General features: G+C 40.3%; 1 protein-coding gene across 2 annotated transcripts; it reads left to right on the forward strand.

Annotated features, from left to right (window-relative positions):
* The first annotated feature begins 39 nt into the window (after positions 1-39).
* ctdspl2b (CTD (carboxy-terminal domain, RNA polymerase II, polypeptide A) small phosphatase like 2b) lies at positions 40-12,240 on the forward strand. Of its 2 annotated transcripts, none has more exons than XM_084935433.1 (13): positions 40-443; positions 3,984-4,171; positions 5,665-5,803; positions 5,891-6,040; positions 6,288-6,536; positions 6,666-6,762; positions 7,247-7,358; positions 7,451-7,537; positions 7,691-7,753; positions 7,849-7,928; positions 8,103-8,229; positions 9,120-9,215; positions 9,327-12,240. In XM_084935433.1, the coding sequence occupies exons 2-13, from the start codon at positions 4,007-4,009 to the stop codon at positions 9,390-9,392; spliced, it is 1,431 nt and encodes a 476-aa protein (XP_084791559.1). In that variant the 5' UTR covers positions 40-443; positions 3,984-4,006; the 3' UTR covers positions 9,393-12,240. The 2 variants fall into 2 exon arrangements, with proteins under 2 accessions (XP_084791559.1, XP_084791550.1); XM_084935424.1 differs by lacking the exon at positions 40-443 and adding an exon at positions 478-1,216.
* Positions 12,241-12,318: the final 78 nt, after the last annotated feature.

Consider the following 12,318-nt stretch of genomic DNA (forward strand, 5'->3'; position numbering starts at 1 on the left):
AAAATAGTCGTGTTTTGCCTGGGTATCTGTAGTGCATCATATCCAGTGGGGTTTTGTGTTTGTTTTATTTATTTGTTTATTTTGGTTGTTGCTTTGTATTTCACCACTTGCTTGCAAATGATGTCCCACAAAGACGAGCAGTCCTTTACCTTTATGATCGCTGGCAAAAGAAACGGTTCGCGGCAGTGATCATTGCAGACTGGCTGGTGTTTTTGAGAGGTAAGGGGGTGTGTCTGTGTCCCATACGGGTATCTGCCTCGGAGAGACTGAGCAGAGGCGGGAAATGGCGCCTGGTAACACAACGGTGTGTCATTTTGAAGACAGTCCGTGAGTAGCTATAGAAGGAAAAACTCGGAACCGATCACAAAAACAAACCAGTCCCTCCGCTGTGATGGTTAATCAGCCTTGAGTCATCATCTCCAGCCACTGCGGATCACTGTAAAGTAAGTCGCTCACGCTAACCTACCCCGTTCATTTGACTTATTGTACTCCTCATTTATGTAATAGTGGCTAACGACAAGATAGTTATTTTTCCCCTGTCCTGTGCACATCTATTTGCCAGAAGCTGATTTTTAAGAAGGCTCGGTTAGTTAACCCAGCGGTGCTAAGCTAGGTTACATAGCTAAGGACGGCTAAACATGGCCTACCACGGACCTGGCTAATTCCTGAACAACCCGATATCACGTTTAGTTACATTTTATCTACTCAGTGTTATTACTAAATTGAATACATTGTTACTAGCTCAACAGTCATATAGAATGTACCTACTCTTACTCAAATAAGGTAACAGATGTAACAATGCAGATTGTCGCCAGGTAAATCCTGCTAGCATCCTTTGAAGCTAGCATCCAATTTGGCATTCCTCAGCTGAGTTCCGCCAGGGTCGCTCTGTACCACCGTGCTTTCCGTTTAATAGAATTCAAAGGGCGCTCAGTTAGACGTGTCCGTGTACCCCAGCAGACCGGTGCATCAGCTGCATTGTTGGTTAAATGTAGCGGTGATGGGATTAGCAGATAAAATAGCGCTACTGCTGGCTGTTTTGATTGACGATTCCGAGTTTCCGCTGACAAACATGAAGACAGTAACGCCGTTCGAGTGAACCCCTCCACCAAACTTTACGCCAGCTTGGATGACCTATGCTTCTTTTTATTAAGTCGTCTTATTCATTTTTAACGTCATTCCGCTGAAGGTACGATGTCGCACTGGCTTGCAGACGGTAAGTTAGCCTATTTGGGGGGTTTGGTTCGTTGAATATGCTAACGTTACTTTTAGCGACCAGAGTGCCAGGTCGCATAAACAATGCAACGTTACTTTCAGGCTGACGCAAAGCCTGACAGTATGATATCAAAGTGCGTTAAAGCAGGATTGTGTAGTCAAGATTTTTTTTTGTTTGTTTGTTTTTTATTACAATGAACAAAGCATAATTTGACCTCTTGTACTTGGTTCAGTTGATTAGCTTTAGCTGCTCAATTAGCTGGGTATGGTTGGTTCATAACTGATCAAACATTTTCAAACGCCTGTTTTCGGGTCGCTAAGTGAAGTGGAAATGGTGTGAAATACGTCTAAATGTTAGTGGTTTTTTGCCGGTTATGTTGTATGATTCATCTGTTCGTTAAGCAACTTAGCCAACCCTAGCCTCGGGGTAAATTTTGCAGAGCGGACGGGTTGTGGGAAGGGCCTCACTCGTTTTTCCAGTGTGTTTTCAGGGCTAGCGGCTAGCTTGCTCATACAATCTCAGCTGCATGCATGTTCCTATTTCCCGCTCTCTTGCTGTGTGCATGATTCTCGGTCAGTGGCTGATTTCCTTGGTGAAGCACACATTTAGTGCATGCTGTGCTTGAAAGGTAGACCTTTAGTAGCTTTGCTGTTGCCGTCTTGAGCTTTAGTGGGGTTTGATCGTACAGCAATTAAAACAAGCACTTAAATGATTCTTTATTTAGCAGCAACTCGAAAGTCCGGTATGCTGCGCACATTCCCGTGAAATGCACAAGAAAGAAAGGCATGACTACACAATCTGCACAAAGTAATGGACATAACTGTGTTCCTTCATTTCTAGAAAAACCCCTATGCAAAGTGAACGCGTAAAGATGACATATTTCTACTCATAACACTTTGTAATTGGGAGAACAGCGGTGTCAGAAGTTGTCGTTCTTTGCTAAACACATTACCATAACAAAAACAAGTAGTTACAGTCTGCAAAGATTAAAGGTAACCGCTGGGATATTGGAATCAATAATACTTGATACTGCAGGCTATAATGGCATATCGATCACTTAAACAAAAACCAGTGTGAGCTTCACCATTATTTTGAGTGTTTTCACTGTAATGTAGAGGAAACAAGAATACATTAAACCAGTGGGCAGAATAGTATCAAAAGTAAAGTTTTAGTTATTGTTTTCTAAGATTTAACAAGTAGTATGTGCTAACATAATTGATATTTTATATATTAAGGGCTGTGTAAGGAGTGCTGTGGTGGTTTATCTACAATGTCAGTTATTTTGGAGAGTTTAAAAGTTTAAGAAAAATGAGTATAACAAAGAAACTCGTATGGTTAAAAAAGCTAAATACAAGATTTGATAACGATATTTCAAAAAAAAAAAAGCTAGCTGAATAAAGGTAGCAGGTAGACGCATTTTAATCCTATACATTTTTTTTCTTGTATACTTTTGTGAAATCATAAAACTCACTGAGAAGGGAAACCTGAAATTGTTTAATAAAGAAGCTTTTATTTTGTGATCTTAGTGTAAGTGTCTGTGCCAAATGATGGAAATGCGGTTTTCTATAAAGTAAAACAGGATCTTTCAGGAGAATTAACGTGCACAAGTAGACTAAAATAATCTTCTTTTTAACTCTCAAAAGCATACACATACAGTTTAAAATGTTCTAAAACTGGATTAAATTAGCAGGTTTATTACAAAATCTCTCCTCATGGCCTTATTTACATTTTTTTTTTTTTTTTTTTTTTCTCAACAGCCCCCTCAAATGAGAAACTTTTTTTTTTTTTAACTTTTTTTAAGGAAACCTATGTATAATAAATCATGGACTGCATCCTTCCCTTACGAGTACAGTTACAGTGAAGTAATCACACTGTCTTCATCTGCTAAGTTATTTGATACTCGGAGCAGCCGCAGCTTTCAGGCACACTTTCAGCATGCATGCTCCTGGTGATGTTTATTTTTTATTTTATTTTTTTTTTATTTTTTAAATATTTTTTTTCTCTCCCCTGTATGTGGGATTGGGCAACAGCGTACACACTTGTGGCATGTTCATGGATACACTCCTGTGTAAATGTGAAGCAGATGTAGAGAAGAACATTTACAGTATATGAGATGTGTACTGTATCCAATGAGAAGGTTTGTGTGTGTGTGGACTGCTGCTGGATATGTCTGGACACATTTTTAGTTGCGTAACCACAAAGGCCAGGCATGCTTGACAGTTTTTGTTCACTGTGAATTGTTTTTAAGTTTTCTGCAAAGGTTGGTGAGGACAGTGCTAAATCACTCAACGTTAGGAAATATTTGTAGTTCCCTCAGATTTTGTTTTGGTTATATTTATGTATAGTTATTCAGCTTATGTCTAACACGGGCTCGCCTTTAACATTAATCTTACAAGCACACTCGAGTGGGAGTGTTTGAGTATATGTACAGTAAGATCCTGGGTAACGTTTTTTTTTTTCCATTAGTGGTACAAATGAAAGTAAAGCCAGCTGTTGTTGCCGGATCCACTGATGTAAGTGAAACGGGATCTTGAATGCATCCAGATGTTGGTAGAAAATTCACCAGTGTTACTCCTCTGCACACAGCTGCACCCCGTTGACTCACCCATTTTAAAAGTTAATGCATTCGAGACTGCTAGAACAACTTGTTTGTACTCATTACCAACTGAACGTTTGCTTAAATCTGTTGTCTCTACTGTACAGCCATAATGATTTCCTCTGTCTCTTCCTGTATTTGCTCTTTTTTTGTTTCCTTTTTCTGAAACAGCCTTACATGTGACTGCTAAAACAATGAGGCTGAGAATGCGTAAGGCGTCTCAGCAACCGAACCCCACTCTGGCAAGCCGCCCATCCCGAACCAAGCGGAGGCATTCAGAAGTAGAAGAGGACACTCCTACTACTGGGAGAGGATTGTTCTCCACCATCAAGAAGTTCATCAGAGGAAATGCTGTAAAGGTAACCTCTTCCAAGCTCGCATCACCCAGTCTGTGAGCAGTAAAAATAAAAATTTGTAGGCAGAGAAGTTATTCTCCTGCTGTCTTTTTTTTTTTTTTAGCTGTTAAAGAGATGAAAATTTTTTGGGCACGTATGTTAAACACTGCTTTAAAAACCAATGCGCTATCAAGGTCTCTAAGTTTAACACAGTGTTTCTTGGTGGAGAGTGTCATGTTTCCCAGGAAATGTCTGGTGGAATGCAGCAGCTTGTCTGAGAACTCGGGCTCTGGTCTAATTTTAGCTTCTGGCTCGCAGAGTTGGTGTGCAAGGACAGGAGGTGGTAACAAGTGGAAAAGTCAACTCTGCTAAGAGACGTTTGTCCTATGAAAAGACATATGGCCATTTTGATAATAACACTATATATTCTAAGTTTCTCCCTGCAGTTTCCTATGAAGTCCCAAAAGGTGTTTTATTTTTGTTGTTTTGTTTTTGCCCTGTCTCTATAAATATGTTTGTAACTCCTTAGTGGGGGGAAAAAAAGCTTAATTTAGATTCTGACCTTTATGACAATGCACTGTGTCATGCAGATATTTTTGTAGGTTCAGTGGAAGCACAATGAGAGTTTGCATTTGAGAAATATGGGGGGAAAACAAAAGACACACTTTTAGCAATATCATTTAGCTTTCTCTTTGTTGTTCATGTGTCAGGGTTACTGTGCATGTAAACACGGTGGGTCCACATTCAGTAAAAGTTGGGCGTTTGAATCACCTTATGCTTCAGTGACATTATTAAATATGCTTAAATGGCACCACCAGATAACAAAAATGACAGACTGTAGCTGGTAATGGGTGCCAAAAATATCTCTACATAAAGAAAAAGGCTCTTCTGTGTTTGGTGCCTGATGAGCCTGTTATACTCTTTGCATGTTATATGCCAAGTGCGAGAACTCCGTACTGATTATACCAGCACTGTCTGTGCGAATGCTTGCTGCAGTATTTAAAGCAGAAACCAGTGTTTTTGTTTATTTAGGGTTTTTTTTTTTTTTGTTGTTTTTTTTTTGGGGGGGGGGTGTTTTGCAATGTTGCAACATCCCCTTCTGTGTAATCTGTCAGTCGCTGAGCTTATGTAATGGTGCATCCTTAAACTGGTGGTTAAAAACAAACAAACAAACAAAACCAACCAAAATTTGGAGATGCATGGCCGGCCAAATCTGCACCAGAACGTGACTTGCAGCAGCAGATGTGGCATCACTTTTGGCGTGCAGGGCAGTTTACAAGGGCGAGAATAACTGGTCTAATGGATCGGTTAGTCAGTCTATAGTAGATGTGTCTGATGGTCTAATCTAGAACGGTCATTCTGAACCATCAACAAAAGATTTTTCCCTTTCTCTCTCATGGTTGTGAAATATTTAGAGGTCTCAACCGAACAGAGATAAATCTGTTTGCCTGTTATTTAATTACAGTTGCACTCGTTATAACTTACACAACTTCTATAATGGTGTGTTGTCTTGTCAGGTTCAGGAGGAAACCCCAGCAAAGAAGACACGCCTCCACTGTGATGTGGACAACAACCTGATCACCTCTACACCCACAGACCCCAACACACCCAGGAGGAATATAAGCAGAGTTGGCAGGAGAGGATCCGTCAATGGACGTGAGTAACTCACATAAACAAGATTAGTTATTTAGTTGTGTTTTCTCTGCTAACACTGTTGAACGTGTCCCCTCTCCTCCTCTGCAGAGGCAACCAATCACGACAGGAGTAAAGAGAAGCCCAATGGTAGTCTGGAGGAGACGACAGCCGTTGAGGTGACCACCAGCCCTCCCAGAACGACCCTTCTCGGGACCATCTTCTCCCCCGTTTTCAACTTCTTCTCACCAGCTAAGAATGGTAAGTGGACTCCAAAGTAGTCGGGGTTGTGCTTTCAATTGTAAACAGAAACCACGTTTTATCTTTTTATTATTAACTTTAAAGTCAAACAATCTAACATAAGCTGATTTTGACAATAATCAGCCCCTCTTCCAGTTGTTTTGGACTGCAAGTTAGGATGAAGATGCATTTCTTGTTAGTTAGTTCAGAATGGCACCATCTTAAATTTTTCTTCTTTCCCCCCCTTTTTTTTTTTTTTTTTCCCCAGCCTCTTCTGGCTCGGACTCTCCAGACCAAGCATTAGAGGCTGAGGAGATAGTCAAGCAGCTGGACATTGAGCAAGCTGTGGAGACGCCCACCAGCACTGCTACATCCACGCAGGAACTGTGCGTCACCACCAACTACTACTCGAGCGTCTCACAGCTCCCACCTCTGCGACCGCCACACATCCTCGAGGCTTCTCCCACAACTGAAGAAGGAGAGCTGGATACGGATGCTGACCTCCCCCCTCTCACAGGTAGATACCACAGCTGAGAAAACATAGTAACAATGAAGATGGTGGCAACTGATTGCTCTTCTTGTGATGCTAATTTATGGTCTTGATTCTAATATTTGCATTTTTAAAATACTCTTGTTGCACTCCAAGCCCCAGGCACCAGTCCAGATATGGCACATGTGGACACCCTTCCAGCTACAGTACCACCAGAGGCATCTTACGAGGAAGACTGGGAAGTGTTTGACCCGTAAGTTTAAAGGCTTGCTACACTTCACTGAACCGTTTCCACAACAAAAACACTACAGTGATTATTTCAGCTTAATCAAGCATGTGGACAGGCAGACAAATTAGGGATAAAGGCTAATGTTTCTTTTTTTCATATTGTTGAAAGACCTTTGATTGAACTAAGTAGAATCAAAGTGAAGAGACGTGACACTCAGACCACCAACCTGACACCTTTATGTACAGAAGTACCTCACTTATATAGTCTTATCTTTTTAGGAAAAAACATAATTAGGAGCATGGTCAGTCACACAAGGCTTTTAATTTTATTGTCTGCAGACTCCAATGGTAGTCATTAAAAATGCGTTAAGTAAAACATTTTGGCTATTGAATCTAAGGGGATCGATATTTTAAGCAGACTCGAGTTTTAAGTTAAACCCTTCTTTTAATGGTTTCCAAATTACTGTGAATGTTGTGGCATTTACTGATGAGTCTGTTTTGGTGTGTAGGTACTTCTTCATTAAGCACGTCCCTCCACTGACAGAGGAGCAGCTCACTCGTAAGCCAGCCCTTCCCCTGAAGACGCGCAGCACACCTGAATTCTCTCTGGTCCTAGACCTGGTCAGCAACACTTTTTTTTCAAATTAATGAATCTCTCTGGAAATCTTTAAACGCCTCCAAAGACTCAAGACATTTTTCTGTGTGTCGATTAGGATGAAACTCTGGTGCACTGCAGTTTAAATGAGCTGGAGGATGCAGCACTTACCTTCCCTGTCCTCTTTCAGGATGTCATTTATCAGGTATGTCTTGTTTTATTATTATTTTTTCTTTCTTCACGTTGCCACTAGAGGGGGCCATATTCATGTCTCTAAAAAGCCTCAAAGGACAAATTTTTCTTATGGGATCATATTTTCATTCTAAATTATCACTGACCATTAAACTGTCCTGTGCAGGTGTATGTGCGCCTGAGGCCATTCTTTAGAGAGTTTCTGGAACGCATGTCTCAAATATATGAGGTAATTACAAGCTGGTTCTTTCTCTTAATTATTCCTAAATGCTTGAAGATGAGGATTTAAAGTTGAAGATTTTTGAACTTTGTTCTCTTTTCTAGATCATCCTCTTTACAGCCTCTAAAAAGGTGTATGCAGACAAACTGCTCAACATCTTGGATCCTAAAAAGCAGCTTGTGAGGTATGTTGAGCTTTATTAGCTGGTTATTGGTGCACAAGAAACTTTAAAGCAAAGTTTAAGCAGGGCGAATCAAGAGTAGAGCTCATAAAGCAGATGTTTAACTGTTTACTAATTTTGCTAACTTTGTCACACACCCCCCTCCCTCCTTTCTTTCTTCGCCCACTGTGACTGCAGGCACAGGTTGTTTCGTGAGCATTGTGTCTGTGTCCAGGGAAACTACATCAAGGATCTCAACATTTTGGGAAGAGATCTCTCAAAGACCATCATTATTGACAATTCACCACAAGCCTTTGCATATCAGGTGAGACACCAACACCTGATATGCAGGTGTTGCCTGGTTATCAGCAAGCATCAGATTCTGACAATGAGTAGAATAATTAAAAAATGTTTTGGGTTTTCATTCGTTTGTCCCTCTACTGTGATTTTGATATTACTGGGATTTATTCCTGAATATTTAGCACAAAAGTCCACTTGAACACAAGTGATAGTTGAACAGAATTTCAAATATGGCTCAACACTAAATGTCAATGTCTTTTTTTTGGTACATCACTTGAAACGTGTCTAATACAATGAAATTGACAGTTTGTATCAAAAAGGGCACATAATGTTCCTCCAAAACCCCTTTTTAGATCAGGTTTAATGCCAGAATTCAGGAACAGAAGCTGTATAGATAGATAGTAACTCCCCAAGCAGAGGATAGAAGGATGAAGTGACATTACTAGATTAAACAGTGAACTGTTACAGCTACCACTTTTGACTGCTCTGTTTTGGGATAAACACAGCTGATCATCCTGCAGCTAGTGGTATCTTTAGCATCTTCTTGTCAGCGCCAACCATGTGCATGTCCTTCTTCACTACATCCATGAATCTTCTCTGTGGTTCCTCTTTTCCTCCTGTGTGTCAGCTCCATATTCAACATCTTTTATCCAGTATATCTGCTTTCCCCCCTAATCGTATATCCAAACTGTCTCAGGTTTGCTTCTCTCTTTGTCTCCAAACGGCTCAACCTGAGCTCTACTTGTTTCTAATCCTGCCTATTCTGGGCACATCGGTTATAGGGAGTTATAGGGAGAAAGCACCACCCACCCCACTTAAGATCTTCAGCTACTTCAAACACAACAGAACAGCAGATCTTTTCTTCTTTGGTCACAGTTTAATTAAATAGATTTTTTTTTTCTTTGGTCTCTGCAGTTGTCCAATGGGATTCCCATAGAGAGCTGGTTCATGGACAAGAATGACAATGAGCTTTTGAAGCTGGTGCCCTTCCTTGAGAAGTTGGTTGAGATGGTAAGCTGTCCTGTCTTTCATTTACTCTTGTAGGATCAACTACATCAGCAATAAGAGTAACTTGACCATGTGAGTAAACTTAATCTAACCCCCCACCCCTTCGACTTGCAGAATGAGGATGTGCGGCCGCACGTTCGGGAACGGTTCCGGCTTCACGACCTTTTACCCCCCGATTGAAGCCAACCACAAACTCTCGAAATGGGGACAACATGAAAAGACTGAGAACAACACGTGCGTGTAAAAAGCCTCTCTTTGGATTACAAACTACAACATTGCCATTACTTAAAAAAAAAAAAAAAAAAAAAAAATTAGCCTTTTTTTGGTTTTGTTTTTAAATTCACCATTGCTTTAACAAGAAAAAAAAGAGAACTTCAAAAGAAAACCTTTTTAAAAGATCTGGGTGAGATTTTCTAAAAATCGTAAGCGCATAGATGAAATTACACACTATGGACAAGCCCAGGTCGTCGACACTTTTTAAGCAACTCTTCAGCTGTGGGGCCAGATATCAGCTCCACACTAAATTCTGAAGTCTTGGTGCTGGTTTAGTGGATATGAAAACACCACCTGGTAAAGAGGAACTCCACCTTGCCCAACCGCAGTCCAACCCTCTGGTGCTCACGCTGTCAGTACTGACGATACGACACTCTGTGGCTACAGACCATTTTTAACAGGAGTGACTGGCCTGTAAATCAATCTGTGCATGTGTGTATGTTTACTCCTAGCCACACACACTCACTGATTCGGTGTATGGGCAAGCCTACAAACTGTAGCCTTGAAAGTCATATGCATTCCTCTGTAGCTTCGTCAACTTTCTGTTGTTGGTTGCAGTTGTTTTTTTTGTTTGTTTTCTGGTAAAACTGGTGTTTTGTTTTTTGTTTTTAAAGATGGGGTTTAAAAGAAAAATTTAATTTCTGTTTGTAAGATACGAGATTTTAAAAGGGTCATGTAAGTTTCATTGTTAACCATTTCCCCATATAGGAGAACCTGTAAATGACAGTCCGCTGCATAGTCAAATAAAATGGAATGAATCCAGGACTTTATAGCTTGTTCTCATTCTGAGGTTTAAATGAATGTGTTGGCTTCACACGTGGACACAACATGGCTCTTTGATTTAAATGTTAAGGATCTTTTTACCTGTAAATCTGACGCATTGTAATGATTTAAGGGCATTCATTCTCAAAGTGATGTGTCACCGTTAACTCCTCGTTTTAATAGCAGTTCGTCATTCGTGTGTAATCAGTATTGTCTCCGGCTCCTGAGCAAGTATTCTCGCTAAAACCTCGATCAGTTTCTTTTAATTGTCATGTGTAACTTGATGGCTATATCAGTAGCATTATGACTAATGTAGCACACCTCTGCCAGTGTGTCATAAAGTCTACCTGTGGCAGAAGTCAATGGCCAGACCGTGTACCAGCTATACCTGGCACCAGCAGCATACTGTTACTGTCAGCTTCACCATCTGCCCCTCTGCCTGTTTCACATGTTTTTCGTAGTATTTTTAAGCGTTTGTTCTTTGTGTTTAGCCGTTAAAAGGATTGTTTAAGAATGGTAACTAAACGAATGTGTTTTTGTTTTGTTTTTTATTTGTTTTTGTTTTTTTTTGCCCAACTGACTCTCAAGCCAATCTGATGTTTTACTGTTTGTTTTTTTTGGTTTTTTTTGGGGTTTTTTTTTTTCTCAGCGTAATTTATTGATGATGAGACGCACCGTAGGGTGAAGTGTTGTCCATGTTTTGGCCACCGTACAGGCCTAAACTTGGGAGGTCACGGAAACTCGGATGCCCGTCGCTAATACAAGCCTGTGACGGTGTGGCAACGTTTTCTTTAGATTTTGTTGGAATCTTAAGTGCATTTTATGTTACAGCGAGCGTGCGTGTGTGTGCGTGTGTGTGTGTGTGTGTGTGTGTGTGCGCGTGTGTGTTGCCTGTATAGTGCCATACAATACAAGTTCCTGCTCGTGGCTTTTCTCCCATGCTCCAACCCATAAAATATTTCACTGGAAATAGACAATCAAACCTCCAAGCTTTGCTGATGCTGAAACATGGAGATACCCACCCTTTGACAATTTATTAATTTTTTTTCTTCTTTTTCCTTGCCGATAGTGTGCAGTATATATATCGTGTACTGTGATGCCATTTGAGTCGTGCCCCCATGTGGAAATTGGCTAGGTTGAATCCTACTCTTCCCAAACAATCCCTGCTGCTCACTGTTGTTTTTTGTTTGTTTTTGCCTTTCTTGCCACAAGTAAATTGCTCTCCAGAACTTAAAAATCAGCTTGTATTAAAGTTGCATTGTTAAAAGCCACAACGGTGTTTGCTCAGACACAACGTAATGAGTACACATGTACACAGACTATGAATGTAACGTGTACGTGGGGTGAAGGCTCAAGTGTCTTTCTGATTCCACGCTGTTTTCGGTCCCCATTCAGAGTCAAAGGTAATGTGCTTGGAATAGGGGACCGGTCTCGAGATCCCACCGTGGTAGCCCAACTCCCCATCCACCCAATGATCTCTCACCATCCTGACCATCTTCTATTATGCAAGCCTCACTCTGTGTGGTGCGATGCGCTCAATCTCGTCAGTGGGCTGTGCGATTATGTAAAATTGTCAGTCATGGCTTTTATTCTGAAGGGTCAACAGGAGGCATTGGATACATTTCATCCAACTCTTTTTTTATGTGCATTACCAGTTTATTGTACACTGAGTGTTGTACAATACATGCAGCTTCATGTAAAAAAAAAAAAAAATTAAAAAATTAAAAAAAAATCCTTAAAGTAAGGAAAAAATCTTTTGTATTTTTGATTTCTAAAGGCATGTCATATCTACTTTTAAATGTATTAATGAAGATTTAACTTTACATCAGATGGAGTTTTGTGTTTTCTTTTTTTTGTTTCTTACAAATATCTGTATGTTTAGTTTAGCGCTATGTCACTGAACTGTTAAGCTTAGCATGTAAAGAGTACAGCTTGCTTTTGTGGGAAAGTCCTGAATTAAATTTAAATCATGGCACTTTTTCTGCCAAAAAGATCAGTCGTGTCGATGCCTTTTTTTTTTTTTCTTTTTAATTTTCAGTATACATCAAGCCATTTTACTTGCAAGAATTGC

The sequence above is a fragment of the Perissodus microlepis genome, chromosome 1 (genome assembly GCF_051167445.1).
Source record: "Perissodus microlepis isolate ML-2025 ecotype Zambia chromosome 1, ASM5116744v1, whole genome shotgun sequence".
Taxonomy (NCBI): Eukaryota; Metazoa; Chordata; class Actinopteri; order Cichliformes; family Cichlidae; genus Perissodus; species Perissodus microlepis.